General features: G+C 35.9%; 1 protein-coding gene across 7 annotated transcripts in view; it reads left to right on the forward strand.

Moving 5' to 3' along the window:
• Positions 1–23141, forward strand: part of LOC119839073 (synapse-associated protein of 47 kDa) — a 37262-nt gene that overhangs the window by 6890 nt on the left and 7231 nt on the right. For all 7 annotated transcript variants that reach the window (XM_038365258.1, XM_038365263.1, XM_038365261.1 and 4 more), the window contains 3 exons: positions 20314–20451; positions 21611–21750; positions 22154–22263. In XM_038365258.1, coding sequence (XP_038221186.1) covers positions 20314–20451; positions 21611–21750; positions 22154–22263 — 388 coding nt within the window. The remainder of the gene's footprint in view (positions 1–20313; positions 20452–21610; positions 21751–22153; positions 22264–23141) is intronic.

Genomic DNA, 23141 nt, shown 5'->3' on the forward strand with positions numbered 1-23141 from the left:
CACTCACAGAACTACACAGGTGGAATCGTTAGTTATTTCGTCGTATAAGGCTTTACGCTTCGGTTTCGGTTTCGGTTCCGGTTCGCGTAATACCCATATCATTATAACTACATTTGTCCTTTAGTTATTGAGTTTTTTTATCTTCATTTGTCCCAACAATTATCATCGTTTTAATGTTTGTTTTTGTTTAAAAGAAACTTGGATATGACAAACATGGTTGCCATCCTATTTTGTGAAATCAAGCATAAGTATACGTATAGTGTACACACGATAAAATTGTATATTTACAAGAGCAATGCTTAGAAGCGCTACGCGCAGGCGACAATTTGAAATAATCTTTATTTCTAATTTATAGTTTTATAGCTTTGAAATGCTTTATAAATGAGAAATTTTGAAAGAATAGAAAAAATTTGATCACGAGGCGGGATTCGAACCAGCGTTTTTTGCTACGGTTTGACAAAAAACGCGGGTTTGAATCAAATTTTTTCTATTCTTTCAAAATTTCTAATCTTTATTTTGTTTAATAAATTTTAATATGGTGATTTCATATAATACCGTTAGCATTGACGTGTATATGACGTTTTGTATAACTTTCCTGAAGTATTAAAATGCAGGGAAAGCAGTTTTGGCTATTTCCACCAAAGTTCTGGGCTCTGGCGAATCGCCAGCTCCGCACAGATTGAAGCGGGGTGGATTTGATTGGATTCTATTGAAAAATTGAGAAAGTTTATGAAGAGTTTTATTTCGTTCATTATCACTATACATCACAGATTTCTTTAAATTTAAACCGAAAACTAAAGGAATTAATAAAAATTGCACAGTTTAGAAACTTGATGATATTTTCTTGATAGGCGTATGTTTCTTCATTTGAACGTTATTATTATTAAGAAGTGACGCATTGCTGATGTCTGTTTATTTTTAAATAATCTTCCCAAGCCACGATGGTTTACGTATTTCTATTAAAATACTTTTATCTATATTTCTTTCCCTTCTACTTGCTATATTACTACAATTCGCCATAACTTGCCACTGCTAAATTATGTTAAATTTCATGAAATTTTCAAGCAAATGCAGACTCCCAATAACTCCATGATCAGATTTACTCCCGCAAATGTAAAATGGATATCTAACCTATATTCGCGGAGCGAGACGAGAACTACCCGCTTCCGGCGCAAACTCGATTGGCGTCCTTTCAGCGAAGTTAATCTAGTACTCGAGTTGATTGCATCTCTGTATTGAGTGGAGCCAGTAATTTTAACTTTGAAAGTGCCATTCTGTATTGTCTGGTCGCCTCTTTTGTATAGACGGCGATTTCGCATGCCGTCTCTTTCGCGCGCTATCGCAAAATCGATTTTTAAGGTCTCTTCTATGTCTCTCAGTCGGGTCTATTCACCGCACTGGATAATAGAGCTTTTCGCATTTGTATCAAAACTAATATTGGAATAAAGTTGCCCCACCCTATTTAATAGATATAAATTATACTTATCCAAAGACTCTTTTTTATCAATTGACTTCAAAAAAAGGTGGAGGTATCAAATCGACTGTATTTTATTTGTCTTTTTTACCTAAGAACTAAGGACTGGGTGAAGCGATTTAGATGATTCTTTCTTTTGCGAGCATATAAAAGCTTCCTTCCATATAAAAGTTGCCTTCCGCGTGGCCCCCAATTAAATTTGCGTTAGTTCTGACATTAATTTGAAGACAATTTAGTTTTTGTTAAAAATAATTGAGATATTTTTGAAAGAATAGAAAAAAATCACGAGGCGCGATGAATTTTTTTTCTATTTTCTTAAGTTTCTTATTTAGAAAAATTTCAATACGATAAAATAAAATATTAAAAATAATAATGTATAACTATGTTTTTTTATGTACATAGTCATACATGTATGCAGCAGTTTGAGAATGCAAGTATGGACCTTCCGCAAATAAAATAACATACCAAATTAGAAAATAAAGTTAGAAATATAAATCCACTGTGTTTTAATACCTGACGCATTAACACCGTTTCGATACGACAAAAAATAGGTACAACGCTGTTCATTTTCGCAATGAAAGCTACCCCATCAGAATCGTCCCACGTGCAGCTTTTCATCGCGGTTAATTCCGCAGATTGAAAGACTAAGTCCCGTCGGATGTGGGTCGTAAAATCGAAAAGAGGAAAGAGAACTTTTCAATTAATATTCCGCAGGTTTTTACGTCTCGTATTGGCATCGCATTGACCCAATTCTCTGACCCTGCTGACCTTCCATAGTTAAATTTATACCTTCGTTGCCAGTCCATTACATTTTCGGATGATTTTTTATTAATATGTAACTGGGCTGTCTAGACGCGTTGTGGTTGGTTGATTTCCTGATACAGTAGTGGCATAATCCTGCGTCCCCAATTATGATTTATGGCTGGGGGTAGAGGTATGGGCCAGATGATATACGCCTGTTTCTTTGATCAATTATCTTTATGGACAAGTAGGTGTTCAGCCTTCTGTATCCTACCAACCGGGAATTGAACCCAGGGCCCCTCGATTCTACTTTCATACAATAACCACTGTACATAGGAGGCGGCCATATCATTCCCTGATACATTGCTTACATTATATTTTAAATAATGATATTAAGTAGCTTTATGTCGTATTCTATTATACTTACTAAGTAATATGATTATTATACAGAAATTCTCTTATGTTATCAAAGCTTTTGTACCTTGGAAGTTTCCTCCAAAGGAATAAATGGATTGGCAAAGTTACTGGCTAGAAAGGTTTCAGTGATTCTTAAGATCTCGCGATATTATTACTGAGCTTGAACACAATGGACGTATTCAGAACTGCTACAGTATGACTTTGTAATGCGGGTTGAACTTTGACCTTTCGTTTCCACTGAGCCGCGAGCCGTGTGATGTCGTTTGCGAGATTCTACACAGTCGAGTTGCTGCAAGGCTGGAATTTCGTTTCAATCTACTGGGGAAATTGAAAATTTTGAATTTTTGTTTTGAATTGTTTTATTTTGAATTGTTTTCTATTTTCAGTCAAGTGGCGAAATGCGATGGCTTATTTAATGAAATAACTTGCTGGATAATTTTAATTGTATCTAATGGTTACACAAAATTTGTCACAGCAACAACACTGTGTTCTGGCTTTAAGATCGTGCTTTGACCGTAGGTGTATATAGGAAAAAAATAGAGTTTTATAAGTTCTGTGCTCTATGCTCAGTGATGCATGATCATATATAACATAATATGATAACATGAATACGATAACATTAGTACAGAGTTTGCTGGTTCTTATAAGTAAAAGCTGCTTGCTGAACTAGTGGGCAGTGGGTAAATTCTACTTCCTACTTCCTTCCTACTAATATTATAAATGTGAAAGTTTGTAAAGATGTGTGTGTGTTTGTTGCTCTTTCATGCAAAAACTATTGAACCAATTGCAATGAATTTTGGTACGTAGACAGCTGGACAACTAGAATAACATGTAGACTTTTTATCCCGATATTCCTACGGGGTATGGACTTACGCGGGGCGCAGCTAGTCTATATAATTAGGATTCAAAAGAGCTTCTTGAAGAAGTTTAATTGAATAATAAAGAGTTACTGGATAATTGTGCTTATCTTAACATTCCTAAAGATCTATTAAAAAAAAGGGGAAAATACTATTTGTAACTTGAAGTACTTAAAACTTCAAGAACCTTAACATTTTACTATTACATCTGAAGTTAAATTATATTTCAGAGAGCATGCAACAAGATTTATTAATAGCAAAAACATGGGAATATAAATTACGCAGTTACGTCGCCGTTTTATTGTTTATAGTATGAGTTATGCTTGCTTGAAATTATTATGTAGCTGATAATAATATTGCAGTTACAATTTGAAAGGCTAAGCTTGGAATTTTATTTATAAATTATACGTAAGTTCTTTTCTATTTACTTATAACTAGCTATTCGCCCCAGCTTCGCCCCGCGGTACATATGAAGTCAGATAGTGATGATACAACGCTCTAATGGTTGAAGAATTTTTAAAATCGCTCCAACAGTTTTTTTCTCAGATATAGGTACATAGAAAATCATAAATGTTTCCTTTTTTATAATATTTGCGTTATTTATAACACTCCGTTCAGGATTACCCTGCATAATTCATTTCCGGCATCCAAGCGGGGTCTCAGTCTCTGTGTACCAAACTTCATCCAAATCCGTTCAGAGGATTAGGCGTGAAGAAGAGATAGACAGATAGACATACATAATTACTTTTGCGTTTATAATAGTGACGATGATAAATTAATGCGTAATCTTCTGTAGTATTTTTTTCTTCTCTTCCATATGTTTTTATTTGATTCAGAAAACGTTTTTGATCGAATAAAATATAAATCTTACATCCGATTATCCGATTAATTATTTATAGATTCATTCTTATGAAACCTTTCGATGGACGTATTAGTGTTTAAAATAAATAAATCCACAGTCTGATCGTTACATCATTGTAGATACCTAACTACACAAATTTTATAAAAAGAATCTACTTTTGTATGTTCGTAACCTTTTCACGCAAAAACTGCTGGACCAATTTCAAAAATTCTTTCACCGTTCAAAAGCTGCAACTTCATTGAGTGACAGAGCTACTCATGTACCACGGGCGAAGCCGGGGCGAACCCCTAGTCTTAAATTTGTCGTTTTATATACACATTTTTAATATGTTATTTAATAATCCTTGAATCAGACTTATAGTCATCATTTACTTACATAGACCAATTCGGATGTCGCTTTTGTGATTTGTGTAACGTGAAGATGAAAAATATTTAAAAGTATGAAAAAAATTGGTCACAATCTTGGCAACGCTTAGCCTCTCGGCCACCCGTGATCCCGCATCAACAATCGAATTTCTTCTACTCTTCGGTTCCATGTGCCTAAGGGACATCCCACGCCATCTATTGAGATTAATTAAGAACAATCTCAAATAATATGAAACATTGTTCCCATGATCACAATATTGTATCAATGCAACTCGGTCTTTGCTAAATTAAATTTTTTAGTTTTATAGCATTTCAATACGTAGAGATATTTTTTCTATAAATGAATGCCCCATTAATATCGTGATTTCCTTTTAATTTCATAATTTCTCTGTACTATTATCCGGGAATATTTTAACAACACGCTACACTGTAAGAGGTCGAGATAGGTCGTTCTCCCAAGTTAATATTTTAGGCTTACCTCAGCTGGGGGCTGGCCCTCGCGCAGTCGACCTTGCTGCAACGAGCACGTTACTCGAAACCGGGTTAAGTAGCGTCGGTTGTTCTAATGTGCTGATATGTTTTATAATGTGGATTCTCTTTTTTAAGATTTCGGTTTAATGGCCATCTTGAGTGAATTATTCTATCTCTGTGTTTGACTTATCCACTTTATTATTATTCCCTCATGCTGCAGCATCAATAGGACCATATTAATGGTTCTTTTTTACTAGGGAATCACGTAATTTATGAATAGCTGTTCGCCCCGGCTTCGCCCGTGATATTTATATCGCCTATGTCACTCGGTGAAGGTGCAGCTTTCTAATGGTGAAAGAATTTTTTAAATCGGTCATATAGTTTCTATGTGCATCAAACACACAAAAACACATGTTTCCTCTTCATAATATAAACGTAAAACTATAAACTAATTTCCTTAATCAGCTTTAGACCATAAAATCTTGTCCACGTTAGCGGCACTTAGATTACATAAAATTATTTACTCTTTCCACTTATTTCTTAGAACAAAAGAGTACGAAGTAATTTCCGATTTAACCTTTTATCCTTTGACACTTGTTTCTTGTTTCGCCTTTCAAACAACATTCGTAAAACAAATGTCCTCTCCGACCTGAATACTAACTTAGGAGCCCTGTAATTAGTCTTCTAATTGATTGCGGAGTTGTCTTTATTTTATTTTTCTTTGCGTCGAAGTGAAATATGCTTCTGTTTATAGACTTGTATGTATATAGATTGGCTTACTTTTATCGTACTCTATGTATGATACAAAACTTCAATGATTTCTCGAATTTTCTAACTCGAAGTAAGCAAATGTGGCGGACATTTCGCGATAATACATTTATTTTCAAGTGTCTTTAAAAAAGAATGAGGTCCTCATTTTCGTCTTCATTTCAATTTTGGGTGGACCAATTTTGATGATACTTATTCTAATTGAAAGCTGAAGCCTCCCGTGTAGTCCCATTAAGATCTGGTCTAGTTCCGATTATATGGTGGTGATTTAGTTTTTTTTGTGAAAAATTAATTATCGTATCCCAATACATTTATGAATATATGTATCGGTTATCACTTCAAGAGGCGCAAGAGAAATTCCTAATTATTAGCAGTAATTCGATCATCGAGAGATCGCTTTTGTCCACACTTAAACTATACTGATGAAATACATTGTCATGTCAAAACAGAATTAGGCATCTAGAACTTGAAAAAAACTAGATGAAACTGTAATCGTAAAAGGATCGTACGACAAGAGACTCGTTTACCCCAATTTAGATGTACGCTACGCCAAAATAATTACACAATAAAATGTTTGATGGCCCAGATGATATTATGTCATTGGTCGAACAAAAACAAGTGAATATAACATAGAGGAATATAAAAGAAGAGAGAACATTTAAAATTTGTTGCTAAATATAGAGATGAGAGAGGCCAGTTAAAAAATTATCACTACATAGTAGAAAACGAAGACGCTTTATTATGTATGCTTAAATCTTTAAGACTACTTAAATCTACTACTACTAGAGTGATTCAAGAGGAAGGTTTATATGTATAATAACATTTTTTAAACTACTTCGAATTTAACGCGTGCGAAGTCGCGGGCAAAAGTATGAAATAAAAATGAAAAACCACGACCTCATAGTCTTTTGGCGGCCATTTGATTTGAAATTATTACAGTGTATAGTATTCTGCTAGTCAAGCTCCTTATTTGAATACCAATATTGAGGGAGTAGTGAAAAAATATTAAATGCGCTGTTTTGTGACAGAAGCTTCTGCCAAAACACAATTAAAAAACAATCACATATACATACAAACACACACTCCCTGTCGTTTTTGGGGGTGAAAATCAAACTGCAGTGCATTCAAATAAAAATCCATAATATGATTCAACAAAATTGATCCACGAAAATATCAAAGGTTATCTATCTAACAAATATTCTCAAAATTTTCTTTATATCTTTTTTTTTTCAGATTCCAATATTGAATCAAAATCAATTTTCTCACTTAATGCATTACCGCTAAGTAATACATTTACGTGAGCGCTGCGCTCTGAGAGCACTCCTGTTGAGAGGAGCTTCTAGAAAAATCGATTACCACATTCTTGTATTAATTTAATCTGAAGTGGAGTAGATAATGAAATTCTAGATTTTAACTCGACTCTAACGTAATCAAATGGTATAACGGTATAGTCTTCAACACTTTAAATATTTGAGAATTAATACTAAGCAATGAAGTTAGAAAAATAGAAGTAATGTTTTTGAAACATAGTACCAATTACTCTGTTACTTGTACGTTAATAGCTTAGCTGCCAGTTCTTTTTGGAATTTTTTTTTTTTTTTTTTTTTTTTTTATGTCATAGCGGGCAACTGAGCTGGTGGTTCGCCTGATGGTAAGCGATCACCACCGCCATTCATCATTCGTGCCGAAGCGTGCTCGACTCCCACAATAAAATAATTATAATAATTTTGGAAAATTGGTCATTAAAGAACGTTTTCTAACCATTTAACTACTATGTGGTGGTGCTTGTGTGATCGATCAAAGGATATATTCTTAGAAACAACATTTTAGGTAGCCTAAGTCCTGACTGAAACACTTGCCAAGCAATCAATCGAAACTAGGCTCAACAGTTATATAGACACCCAAAAATAGATGAGGCAATCGGAGACACATAGTCATTACTCTAAAGCATTCTACTGGGTAGGTTTATGATAATGCGTACAACAGCCTATTCTAAAACAAACACGTAACAGCGAAAAACGTTGAATTCTTAAACACAGAAATGCTCGAATTTAAAAACTTAACACAAACACGCTTGGACACGACACGCAAAACTAATTTCAGCGTGCCTACAACAATTTATCATGCTGGAAAATTATATTTTACGTGTATTACCCTCGGGTATTTCGGGGAAAAATTCACTGGATGTTATATTGGACGTGGCAGATTTATAATTCTTATATGATACAATATTAGTGATGAATTATGATATATTATGAAAATTGCCTCGGAGACTCATTGTATTGCGTTGTCGACCTTAAACCGGCTGGTTTACGGTTTTCTACGTACTCTAACATTTTCATGCGCTTCAGTTGTAACGCTAACGTAAACGTTGTAAAATAAATTGTCTATAGTTTTTGCATTTGTGAATGTTTTTAAAAGCCCTACAAACTTTTTTGAGCAAGCGAAGGGAGGGAATGCTGAAATATTTTATCTTTCTCATGGGTTAAATGGAACGTAAATAATAAAATAGGTATTCGTGAACGTTTCATAAAACGCCATCTAGTTCTCTGAGACGCAATCGTCAAGGTCACCCCTACAGCAACAACCTACTAGAGGTTGCTTATATTGAACGAAAGAAAAAAGAAAAACAGCAAAGTATTCTAACAATGTATTCCATTCAATAGTTTTGCATAGAGCTGTTCTGATTAACCCACGTCTACCCATGTGATACTTACACATGGGGTACTCTACCGGTACTGAGCTTTTAGCGTTGCTCAAACACACACAGCCATCGCTTATTCATGAGAGGGTCGTGTAAATATTGCTCCAAATCCGCTGTTCAAGATAGAGGATTTAGCAAATAATGGGGTAGAGTTTAAGACGTAAATGGATAGGGCTCTGTCGAGGTGCCGCTGCGTCTTTTGTGAAGTATTAGGTGTGTTTATGATTGACTATTCCACAGGTCTCGGTATTTACTTGGTACAGATCTAATCATCCCAGTATATTGATTAGAATAATGTTGCTATGCTGTTTTGGAAATAGGACGTTGTTGTTTTTCTGTTGGAATAAGGGCAAAACCCTTTTCGAATCTTATATCTAATGATGCTCGACCCGGGGGAATTAACGTTTCTGCTTTATCCCAAAGGAGCATTTAATCGAGATAAAAAGTATCCTATCACCCAAGTCCGCTCATACCCTGTATCTGTATACCAAATTTCATCAAAATCCGTTCAGTAGTTTCAGCGTGATTGACGGACAAACATCCCAACAAACAAACTGTCACATTTATAATATTAGTGTGACATGAGTTGACAACTACATTTCTATTAATATGCTATCTGTAGAAAAGTATTTCATTGCCAGAACAGTCGAACAATCTGCCACTGAAGGCTTACAATATACAATATAAATGAATATTGCATATTGTCCCAGACAGCGTCTTCTTGTACAAAGAGAATATTGAAATACGGTAGTCTTGTAGAGACGGAATGCAAAACATCCGATAATACGGTAAAATTGGTTTCTTTTATTGCTTGTATTTTACACAGACATAGACAAATTTCATGTCCTTAGAGACGTGCCTTTAATACTTTTGGATTATATTTGAATATATCTAACGTGTGATCAAATGTACAACGAAGGTAACTTAGTAGTTTTAAAGATACCTTTTTGAAATTGAATTAAAATTAGCATACATTCGAACAATTGCTTACTTATATGTGGTAGTCGAGCACGCTTCGGCACGAATTAGGCCAGAAGACCGGCGTGAAATAGCATTCTGCTGTGTTTCGTTCGGTGAGTGGGGGAGCCGGAGGCCTATATCCTTTTCTTTCCCCTTCCCAGTCCTTTCCTTTATTCCTCTCGCCAAACCTTTATTAATCCCTTCCCAATTAAAGTCGGCAATCCATTTGTAGAGGCATAAGGTCTATAATCGACTTTACGCCTCTACAAATGTTCATGGGCGGTGGTAGCGCTTACCATCAGGCGTCCCACCAGCTCCATTGCCGACTGTGACATAAAAAAAAATAAAAAACATAATAATAAGATCACCAATTGGTCCTGAAGCTAGTGCTTTTATAAAATTCATATCAGTGTGGTTGATGTCGGGTTCTGGTTTGACTTCATCACGCAATATCTGACGTATCTCGTCGGAATGATTACAGCCTACCTCGGATATTAACTCCCAACTTGTTCCGCTTGCAAGCGTTTGATTTATGACGTGATCGTTTATATCGTTTGGTTCATCGGGTCGCTGTTGATGAATGTGAGATTTAACGTGTCGTTTTTGATTATGGACCGAAAAGTTGAGAAATTTATTCAATGCGTCATGATAAACATCGATACGTTTATTACCTACCCTCTATTCATATCAAGTTACTGTATCATTACACGGTATTCATAGAGTGATGCAAGAGGAATGTTTATATGTATAAACTCTATTAAACTTAATTTAACGCGTGTGAAGCCGCGGGCTAGTATGGTATAAAAGAAAGAATCGTGTAATTTCAAAAAATACGTTTTGGTTAATTGAATTAAATAAATCTTCCTTCCATACATGTTAACAATACAGTGTTTATATTCGCATGAGAAAATAACAATATGAATAAAAAGCTCCGTTTAAATCGGAAAGCCAAAATCAATTAGTGGTAAAAGCCACCACAGGGACAGGAATTAATGAATAGAATACGCACACATAGATCAATGTACGTACATGTAACGGTTTGACGAATCCGCGGCGCGCGCTCCCAACGGTTATCGAATTAAAATTAAACCGACGCCCCCGATTGGTCGACGCTGCGGATGCGCGGGACGGGGAGGCGGTTGGCCCGATCAATACGCGACGTTACGTAAGTAGACGGCGCCTAAGAGCCTAGCACGCACAAATGTATAGTATTGGGAGTAAACGACCCGAAATAGCTTTCGTGGATTGTAACCTTTGTTTATAATCTGAGGCTTAAATAGATTGATGGGTTAATACACTGAATATATCTATGGTATTACTTTGTTTAGGAATTTTTTTCGAATTTTATTATAAGTTATATTCGTTTTAAATGAGGTTTGTGTAGAATTTGAAGTACGTATCATCACTTACTTTAATATCACGAAATCCCTCAAACCCAATAGATATAGAATACTTTATATCTAATATATATATGACTTGATATATATATGACTTGATGAAAAGTTGTTGAAAGGATGGGGGTATATTGTAATTATTGACCACAATGAATACTTATGTAAGATCTGTTAGCTTACTCGTGTCGATATAAAAGCTATCGGATCACGGTCCCCTTCGGTATTCCATTCCCTAATGCGATATTAAGGTACCACCTGGCATTTACCTGCCTTTTATTTAATATTTCATTTTTTCCTCAACCACAAGTGAGTGATCATATTTCAGAAAACTGTTGATTGTTCCGCTTCTTGAGTTGAGTTGTGATAATGGACATAAAACTCTATACAAGTGTTGTATTATGCATCTGACACGCGTCAACTTAATCCCGAATATCCGCAGATGCTTCATGATTATTGCCTTTGTTTCCCGTATCGATTCTATTTTGTCTACAATTATGTGATCCGTATTGAAATAGAAATAAGTTTTAAAATAAGAATCATGAATCATCAAGAAGCATTGTGGTAGTCGAGCATGCTTCGGCACGAATTGGGCCAGCTCGCACCGGGGAAGTACAACACCCCCACAGAAGACCGGCGTGAAATAGCATACCTCTGTGTTTCGTTCGGTGAGTGGGGGAGCCGGAGGCCCATATCCTCTTCCTTACCTTTCCCAGTCCTTTCCTTTACTCCTCTCTTCAATCCTTTCCTAATCCCTTTCCATTTTGCAGTCGGCTATCCATTTGAAGAGGCGTAAGGTCTGCATTCGACCTTACACCTCTCCAAATGTCCATGGGCGGTGGTAGCGCTTACCATCAGGCGACCCACCAGCTCCATTGTCGACTATGACATAAAAAAAGTCCGTGTCATACAAATATGGATCCTAGTGTGACCGCGCCTTTACAAAATGGATGACATAATTATTACGAGATTCGTTTCCATATATTTACTTACCGGCCCCCGGCAACTGCGTAGGTACAATTTTAATTTTACTTATTGCTATCTCATTACGCTCCAACGGTTTCTCTGGAGTTGAATGAGAAAAAAATATCTTCTCCCTCACGTTTTTACGTTACGTTTGTTATCTACGCTTCAATGATTCTTGACTTAGAGTGTATTTTAAAAGCGGTTGAACAGCAATTGTACTTACAAGTGCTCAAGATAATTAATTCAGTTTAAGATTGGTTTAAATAACAGGTACTGCGGTTGTTACACGGCAATTTCTCCCCTCTGTTTGTTTTTTTAAATCAAAGTAATTGTCGGTTTAAAAAGATGAAGCATTTTGCAATGTCAGCCGCGAAATTACAATTCCCAATTTCATGATGGTATTAAATATATGTGGATTTATTGATTGATTTATTAGTTTTAGGAAAAAAATATTGCATATAAATGACTACAATTAATTAACAGCGCACGCTGTGACGTAATCGTGTGTGTCGGGTTGAAAGTTCATTCATTGTATTTTAAATTCTTTTATAGCGATCTCTATCTCAGTTCCGCCGTTGCAATTGCAGGTATTTCACAGTTATTAAAGGTAAAAGCTTTGTCCGACCGCTCGGTGTGTAATTCCATCTCCAGTCTAATATTCAAAGAGCTTCTGTGTCCCCAATGTGGTGGTGGATATAGTGCCTGTTGCCATTGTTCGCTCACGAAATTGTAATCAAGTATTTCTCTGTGTATCTATCTGTTGATTAGATCTGACCTTTTGGTTTCGCAAATAGAGCGTGAATAACACGATTGCGACTCCCCAACTCGATCTGGCAACATTGTCAACATGTAGAAACTGAATAATTAGAGATCAAACAGGACCTTTAATACAGTTATAGAGTTTTATGTAGGCAGAGTAGGATTTAGAGAGCTCTTTTTCCCATCAGCCGTAGCAACAAATGAACCAAATAATTTCGGGTAATTGCTGAGTGAATTTGTAATGTACACATATTATTTGCGAAATGCATATATAACGGTTTCGCTCACACTTAAATTATTATCGACTTAATAAGAAGAGTAAATAGTAGGTTATATTCGACACACTAATAGTTATAATTTAACATCACACAGAAATGTTGCGAGGACGATGTAATAAAGTATAAAATAAGAAAACGTAATAAAGTATATTTTGGGGCCGGTTGTATAGAATAATATTTTGAGCGCCTACGCCTTCCACGGAGTTAATCCCGATTATATTTTTATTTATTGCAGCAAACTTGTTATTATCATCATGAAAATGTAGCTTGTATACTTGCTTGATGATTTTTTTTTTTTGTAAACGGAAGATTTTCCATCAGTATTGAAATTATTTATTACAGTAGATTGTTTGTTGAGGTTATATTACGTGTAATATATTTATTGTTATCCTACTTGGTGTGCGTGTGTGTGTGCGTGCATGTGCACGTGTGTGTGCAAGTGCGAATCAAGTCTTCGTTCGTTTAACTTGTTCCCTACTTACGTATCTAACATTTGGCTATATTATGGAATTATTGACTAATGTTTTAGGTAGATTTATACGAAATAATCTTCTTTCTTGCCACTTCAATTTAAACACTAGTTTCACCAAGCATTAATAACTAAGTAACAATATCCAAATGTTTTTGTACATTTTTGTTATATTCCTTTTTTTTATCTATGCCGTATTTATTATCTGTTCATACATAGTAAAGCTCTACATAGAGCAGAGAATATATATCACCTACAGAGTATCTATTCAAGGAATAGACATATCACGTTCGTCTCGCATCAAAGGAATTCATTTCTATTACACATTACTTTCAATAAAGCTGATGTCTGAAGGATTGACGTGACGTAAATTGCGTTTTATTTGCAAGCTGGGGAATACATTGGCATAGGAGCATGGAGGGGGAGAGGAGGGGGGGGGACAGTGATATTAGCGTCGTATTAGTTACTGCGCAGTTAAATGCCTGTCTTATAGCAGGCAGTTGCATTGTGCTATCGTCAATGGCCAATACATATACATTTCCGTTACATTCATAGCTATTTTAAGTCGCATTATCTATATATAACAATAAAAATTCGACATTTATACTCCTGTCCCAAAGGTGTCTCTTAGTCATAAGTAAGATTTTACTTTTTCTTCCTTAATTAAACGAGGGGCTACTGAAAATCAGCGCTGCGCATGACGCGCGGCACATGCTGAGTAGTTACCCTTTCTAGCACTACACCGATTAGTCGTAAGTCCACCTTTTTGTTTTAATTTAACATTATGTGGTGTTAAATAAACATTCTTGCTTCTTTCTAAATACCTATTTAAGTACTACTAAACGATTTCAAACGCAACAGTCGCATTTCTCGTACGTATCTTTATCGTTTTTTTTTTCTTGTATATTTGTTACTCTTTCACGTAGAAACTGCTTCATGGAATTTAATTAAACTTAACAATGTTATATATAAACAACAACATAACATAAAGGTATCATGTTGCAATCCACTATATTGACATCTAACGAAATAATCGAGGGCTGTATCGTTAGCCGGCATGCCATGTTGTATTTACCTCACTAACGATGTTTATTCTTACCTGAGGGTGCCTTTATACAGGATCCACAGACGGCATAGATGCTTTTGTTTTTTGTTTGTTATAACGGGCTTTTATTTATTTATTTATGCTTTATTGTTCTGGATAGATTAGAAATTGAATTTAACCTAAGTAACATTGTCATGTCTCAATTTTATGATAAACGGCGGTTTTGTCACTAAATAGCGATTTCTTCCACACCACACCTTTTCTAGCAAGTGAATCGTTTTTTTCCTCACATTGAAGTCTTTATGCCTTCATTAAATTCATTAACCTACCTTTGTTAATTGATTCCCTCCGAGATCCCATACCATTTCTGGACATAGTGATATAGATAGAATTGTTTCTCATATCAAGTGACGAATTTCTTGCGCTGAATCTTTGCAATTCTTATTTATTTTATTGACGCTAATGACCGTTATTGAATAAATATAGAAAATAAAATTATATTTACAAATAAATTGTTTTATTTTTCTTACTTTTTATTATCTTTTGAATTATTTTCAGAGTTCATCTTTACTTTCTTTCAATTTTAGCTTTCAACGTATGAAATGTGCATAGAATCTTGCGATATTCATTACCGAACGAAATCAATACCCCCACAGCGCGTAATATTTTAATACGCAAGCATCAGTTCATAGAATCCGATAAAGCGGCGGTTGGAAATGCGATTATTGGATTGTCTTTGCCGACTCGCAATCTGATGTGGTCATATGCAACGTATCCACTAAGACCGCCTCGGCTTAATACTTATTGCGTTTCAGCTGGATCGCTGGTGATATGATCTGGTCTGACGTACTTACTGAGTCTGTCGATTGTTAATTTAATAAAATTCACATTGTGAAATACTGTATCATGATCTGTTAATCACTGCATAGTATAAAACAAAGTCGCTTTCGCTGTCCCTATGCCCGTTTGTATGCTTAAATCTTTAAAACTACGTAACAGATCACTACATACTATAAAACAAAGTCGCTTTCTCTGCCCCTATGTTCGTTTGTATGCTTAAATCTTTAAAAATTGCTAAGATTTTGATGGGGTTCTTTTTAAATAGATAGAGCGATTCAAACGGAAGGTTTATATGTATAATAAAATCTTTTAAACTACTCTGAATTAACGCGTGCGAAGACGTGGGTAAAAGCTTAAAAGCGTAAAAGTTTTAATAATAATAATTCCATCAATCCCATCTTACGGCTTCGTCAGATAGTACGTTTTCTCAGCGCGCATAGCGCTAATGACTGTCAGATAAAAGCGTCACAGCGCAAGTACGCGTGCTAAGTACTTGGCGTTCTGTTTGAGAAAGCCATTGCAAACAGACGCTTTATATTTTAAACACCATAAATTTATACGAAACTAGCTGCGCCCCGCGGTTTCACCCGCGTAAGTCCGTATCCCGTACGAATATCGGGATAAAAAGTTACCTATATGTTATTCTAGTTGTCCAGCTGGCTACGTACCAAATTTCATTTCAACCGGTTCAGTAGTTTTTGCGTGAAAGAGCAACAGACACACACACATCCTTGCAAACTTTCGCATTTATAATATTAGTAGGATTAAGTAGGATAGGATAATAAGTAATATAGGATAGTAGGATGTATATTGCGTTTCGGTTTATGTACAAGAAATGGAGTGGCCGGTTGGCTCGTAGCTCTTGCTTCCTCTACATTATACGTTCTATAACAGCCATCAACACATCTGCATCTTATTGACTTGTTAATGCCTTTGCATGGGGTGTGACGCTTACCTTGCTCACATGCTAATCAAGCGAGTCTATTCTGTCAGCCCTATCAACTGATAAGATGCGTTGTTACGACGAGTCACTGGTTCCCCATTTACGATCGCTTCCGAAGCTTTCATTTCGCATTAACGTTTTATTGTTAACGCAGACGCGACCAGTCATCACGCAGTGGCTTTTACGGTTTCCACTCGTATCGACAGTTTATATTTTTTTATCGGTTTGAAACGTGCTATAGTCGAATGCTATGGACGACCTGTTTCACGAAATATCAGGATAACGGATTCCTGAAAATTTCCGTTATTATAAATTCAAGAAAAAATAAAGATTCCAATACCTTCGACGTCGGAATTAATGAATGCCCTGAAAAGTCGCGCAATGATTGCAGATGTTAATTAAAACTTGGAATTTTTTCAAAAACAAAAAAAAGGCCGCTTTGCGAAATGCAAAAGAAAGGATTTGCGCCTCGTTAATTTGATTCGGTCACGGCTGTAATCTCGTTTCGGTTTATTCGAAAAGTCGGATTATATTCCGCTGTTGTGAAGTGTTGCGTAACGAATAAATCTCTTAACCGATACACTGTTTGCATTTTGTTTTTACTAACAATTAATCAGGATTCATGGCAGTATCGAATGAGCAGATCGAATGAATTGATTTCGATATTACTCTTTACGATGAATACTGTGAATCCAATGTAAATGTTGTTCAAAAGTATTGTTGTAATATAATTGTTATAAATTATACGTGTAGATGAGCGGTGTCGGTTTTATTTGGCCAACCAAAAAACCTTATTCCGTTACTGATAGGTCTTTGCTGATTAAAAAATAACCCAAGGACCCTTTTAAAAACATAGTTCGTATGGTTGTTACGCTTATATAGAACCAAATCTGTTCCTTTTTAAATAGTTTAAACAATACAATAAGACTAACATAGGAAATTAATAAAAATACAAATTAAAGTTCTGCTACGGAGCCGTTAAAAAATAGAAAATAATTAAGGAGGTAGTTTTCAGTAAACGTGATAATTTAAAGCTGGAATAAAGTCGGAGAGCTTTGAAGAGAGTTGGCACGTGGACGTCGCACAAAGGATTGAATTTAATGGCCGCTACGTACTGGAGTATTTAAAAGGACTTGCCGAGCGTAATGGATTCTGTTACGTAACTATCGGTGTTCGTTACGTAACCAAACGAAAAAATGTGTAAACGTGTCCTAAAGAAGGATGAGGATGGATTGTAACTAGATGTAATAAAAGTGTGTGAGCACAGTGCTCACACAAAATGTAGTTTATCAAGTGATTGATTTTATAATAATGGCAATGCCAGACTTTTTTGCAATCATAAATTATTGCAATCTTCTTAGAATTTAATGACTGGTTTGTATAAATGTTACTCGAGATAATATAACTATTTATTCAGCCGTGTCTTTTTGGTTTTCGTGCTAAATAATGTTTGTGGTATTTAGACATTTCACACATTCTGCACAGCGAAAAATTGAAAGTCGTAAAAACACCCTTGGTATATTCAACAACGCAGAAGCCAGAAATGGGGTTGAAAAAACATGTTTTGTATTCTCTGGGTCGCGAAATACTCGACCTGATTATTTAAGACTTTCAGAGAAGAAAATAGAAATAATCAATGCTCACTTATTGGATTATCTAGCATTTACCAAAATAATTTTGTAAAACTTCGAGTTTGGGATAACGCGTAAGCGATAATAGCAAGGGACCAATTGAATTATAAGGAAATCAATCAAATGACGGATTATACGGGCCGACAGTAAAAGTTTGCGGTTAGCGCGTTTTAACATACATTATGTGTACAAATATCATTAGCTTAACTTTACTTGCTTTACTTTGAGAGGACATTTGATAGCTACGGGTTAAATTAAAGTGGTATAATTTAAAACCTTTTAGTTCTATGGTAAAATTATTTAATACATTTTTATACAACCTCCTTTTCTTCTTATGTCGAGTCCGTTTGATTCGTAAAGGGATAGTTTTATCGGCGTATCTAACAAATTCAACGTTGATAACCCATCTGGGGCAATTAATCGTACCCCGGCACATAATGAGATTAAAGAGATTAATACGCGCCCACAGAGCATTGTCGTGTTTAATTGATGTGATTATCACATCTCCTTTTTTATTCTATTCACCGAGCTAAATTCGTGTTCAGCTAAATAAATTTTCACTATAAAGGTTCTAGCTTCGAGAGTATTAGGAGTACAAGTGAAAAATTTAATTAAGTCGGTAGATATTCTAATTTATTAACATTGTATCATATCTTTACAGTTATTACATGCAAGTATTCATTTTCATACGTAAAGATATAGAATGGAATAATAATAGAAAAATACAATAGCTTTATTGACACATACCAATTTTAATATAGTAGTGAAGTCCCGTGTCCCCTAGTGGGGTATGGGGCAGATGATGTACATCCGTTTCACTGATCGATTTTCTTTAGGGACAAGTAGGTGATCAGCCTTCTGTGTCCTGCCAGACCGAAACTTTTTTTTTTTGTGCGTCCCCACCGGGAATTGAACCCAGGGCCCCTCGGTTCTACGCTCACGCGTTAAACACTGTACCAAGAAGGCGGTCATTTAAATATGTATATACATATTTTTTTAAGTTACTTTGACTGAAAACGGAATAAAATAATGTACACATGAATAAAAACAAAGGATCGGCGTGGCGAAAGGTCCAATCTCAGCCATGCTATTAATTATATAAATAACTCGTAAGATTCCAATAGCGCTGACTTTTAGTCTAGCCCTTAAGAGTGAAGTACATTAAGTCCCTGTACCATTTGATTTTGGTTATAAATCAGTCTTGCCACCCTATATTTTAGTCCAAAAAAAATTTCCACCTTTTGTGGAGACATTATCTTATCGACCTTCACATAAAATTTATTTACCCAACAGTAAAATTCAAATTCAACGGTCGCATAATATAAAGACCCAACATTTTCCCCTGCATTATCATGAAAACAGAGATGTAGTAATATAATATCATTATGAAATATGACCGCTTATTCATTAGGCACCCTCAACAATAACTAATGGCACTGAGCGTAAATAGCGGCGGAAATATTTTCAGGAACACAACGCTGTCCCTTTAAGTGCCTGGAAATATCTTTCTGGGTAATGTATTATGCTAACACAGCATTTTATTTTTGTTGATTATTCTTGTTAAGTTTACCACTTTGCATCTTAGAACACGGATCTGGTATCAGGGTGATAAATTTGTGTATTTACTTCCTCCAATGTGGATATTTATTGTTGCATGTTTTTTAGAGTTTTCTGCCGATTTCTTTTCTCGATTGGTAGCTAGGTTTATTCTAGCAAATTCATCACATATATTTCTAGTCATTTCCTTTATTCCTTTCTATCCAAACTTTATTTCTTCCTTTTTTATGGCGACAATCCTTTTGCATCAGGCTTCAGAAAATGTTCATGGGCGTTGGGAGCGTTTACCATCGTGCGACCCACCAGCTCCTCTGTTGACTTTGACGTAATATAAAGAAAATTTTAATGTCATTTAAGCTTAAACAAATTATCGTAGCTACTTATAATGTTGTTTCAACCACACTAAATAATAACGTAAACTTCGTTAATGATGGAAATTTCTCAGACGCGAAACTTGCGTCGTTACAGCTCAACTGTGAAACATTAAATGGTATCGTTTTGTTATCAAGTAACAAGTGAACTGTTTTTGCCGATAATTGCTTTGTCGAAGTTTGTTTAGCGTTAATTAGTTGAGTGTGCGTTAAATGGTGAAGCTGATTTGTAGGTTAGGTGCGTGTTATTACTTTGAGTATTCAATTAATTTGTAAGTTTCAATGAGTTAGGAGTCTGTTTGTGTTCGGATCGCCACGACAAGGCAAGGGACGCGAGTACGAAACCTGCCTTATAGATCAATATACTTCTATCTCTTATATTTTATCTTATCATGAGTTATGATGATGACTTCATGCATGGCATTTAATGACGCTTCCTTACAGAGCATCCTCGGTGAATTCAACCGCGAGCAGGATGCCTTCATCAAGGGCCAGGAGAAGGGCGGCGGTGCAACTGCCGCGCCGTGGGTGGGCGCGCCCAACGAGGCCTCGCTCAAGGAGGAGTGCCTCTCCTTGTCTACTGTGAGTTGGAATATATGACTTTTCTTTTCTTGTTCGTGTGGATCATGTTGGGTTATGTTCTGGATTTATGGTGTAAGATGTGTACCGATTTTATTGTATACTAGCTGCGCACCGCGGTTTCACCCGCGTAAGTCCGTATTCCGTAGGAATATCGGGATAAAAAGTTGCCTATATGTTATTCCAGTTGTCCAGCTGTCTAAGTACCAAATTTCATAGCAATCGGTTCAGTAGTTTTTGCGTGAAAGAGCAACAAACGCACACACATCCTTACAAATTTTCGCATTTATAATATTAGTAGGATAGGAAGTAGAATAGTAGGATAAATATAATCATAGAAAACATGCTCTTCGTTCCTCATATGTACCTAGATATCCGAAATTGTTTGATCTTTATGATGGTAAGTTATTCAGTCCAAAACGCTGAAATCGATTTTGCACCTATTTGCAAGGTCACAATAATGTGACCTTACAATAATGTAACAACAAAAGTTGAAAGAGCTCTGATATGTTGAGGATTGTTAGCATGAGGAACGGTAGAATGTTTAGAAGATAATTGGTTTATTAATTAATTTATAGAAAAATGCGAAACTAAAGTGTATTACATAATATAAGATGTCTTAAGAATGCGCTACATAATCAAATATTATTATTGTAGATAGAATCGTACAACAATGTTATTTATCCCCATGAGGTATTAATAAACTGGTCTGTCTGTCTTTAATTAAATTATTGGATTTACTTTGATTAAGAATAAGTGCCACTAATTAAGTAAAATGTAATAATAGTAAGAATTTGAATATCAGGTTGGAATTTTCTAGAGCCACCTGAAAGAACTCTCTTTATATTGAAGATAAAAATAAATGTCAAGAAAGAACTGAAGAAAAATTTTTTAAACTGCATTCAAATATTTCCGAATATTCGCTAGCTACACCCGGGAATCAAACCAACTTAAATCTGATAAAATTACACCTGTACTTATTGCACCGATTAGGGTAAATTATAAGAAGAAATCTCTCTAACAACCTTGATAAATCGAATGAAAGGAAAACAGTCCAAATGATAACCTACCCCTTTTTTAAAGTCGGCTTAATCTAGTATGGTTAAAAATTTTCGCGTTTACAATATGCTGATGTATGTATGTATGTACGAATGTACCACAGGACCGGCGGAACTTCGTGCGCGCGCCGCCAGCGGGCGTGGAGTTCGATTTTGACTACGACAAGATGTACCCGGTGGCGGTCGCCATCATGGCCGAGGACCCCAACCTCGAGAAGATGCGCTTCGACCTGGTGCCCAAAGTGTGAGTGGTTTCTGTTGCTCTATACATAATTACGTGTGACGGATGATAAAAATAACAGCGCCAAATAGTTACTCATTCAAATAACCTGGGACACGAACTAAGCAAAAATATCGCGTTTGCTAATTAGAAAGTATATAGTTTTCTACAGTTGAAAGAATTTACAAAATAGATTAAGTTTCATATCCATTTCCTTATCCTTCCCATTCCTTCCTTTATTCCTCTCATCAACCCTTTCCTAATCCCTTTCCAATTTGAAGTCGACAATCCATTTGTAGAGGCGTTCATGGGCGGTGGAAGCGCTTACCTTCAGGCGACCCACCAGCTCCATTGCCGACGATGACATAAAAAAGTGCTATGAAAAAGGGCCATAATATAATAATTGTAAAATACCGAAACATTCCAGTATCACAGAAGAGAACTTCTGGCGGAACTACTTCTACCGCGTGTCGCTCATCTGCCAGGCCAACGAGGCCGACGCCGTGGAGCGCCAGGCCAGCGCTGACGACTCGCAGGGTGAGTGGGAGTATACACCTTATCTGCACGGGGATAAGGTTCAGAATTGCTCTGGTGTTCTAGAGGCTGGGTGAATATGGGTATGGTACACCTTATGAACGTGGAGATAAGGTCGATAGTTGCGGTTGTGCGTCAGCTACGTTCACGAGGCTGACGAATCGCAGGGTGAGTGAGATTATACTCTATGTTTATGGGGATAAGGTTGAGATTTGCTTTGGTCTTCTTGTAATAGGTGGTACACCTTACAAACGTGAAGATCAGGCTGACGTGGTCGCGTGACAGGCCAGCGCTGACGTATCGCAGGGTCAGTGGGAATATACCTTATATTTATGGGAATAAGGTTAAAAACTAATCGTGTGCGACTGAATGACTGACTGAATCGGTGGATACACCTTATGTACATGGGGGTAAGGTTGAAAGTTGCGCTTTTGTGCCAGCCAGGCCAACGAGCAGGGACTAAGGTTCCTTATTACTCTCGTAGTATGCAAGTCTGGTCAGGAAGTCAAATTATTTTGTACTAAACATGTGTGAATATAATTTAGCGCCCAAAAGGCTAAAAGTTTATTAACATATAAGAGTAAGTAAGGCATCATTCGGATGGTCACAATTTCTCAAATAGAAATTAAGAAGCCTTTACAATCGACATTTTAAACTGAAGTAGCCTCGTTATCAAAAGACTATTGAATCGGTATAAATAGAAAAAAAAAACAGTAGAAATTTGTTATAAAGTCTTACATATTTGTTTCTCCAATACATATTTGAGAAATGTGTATTTTAAGACAACCTATCCATTGCCATTTAAATGCTAGATCTGATACATTAGAGCTAGTTTTCCTTTTTTTTACCATTTATAGTGTTTAAAATTTGTGTGTTTTTTT

This window comes from Zerene cesonia, unplaced genomic scaffold, assembly GCF_012273895.1.
Source record: "Zerene cesonia ecotype Mississippi unplaced genomic scaffold, Zerene_cesonia_1.1 Zces_u008, whole genome shotgun sequence".
NCBI lineage: Eukaryota > Metazoa > Arthropoda > Insecta > Lepidoptera > Pieridae > Zerene > Zerene cesonia.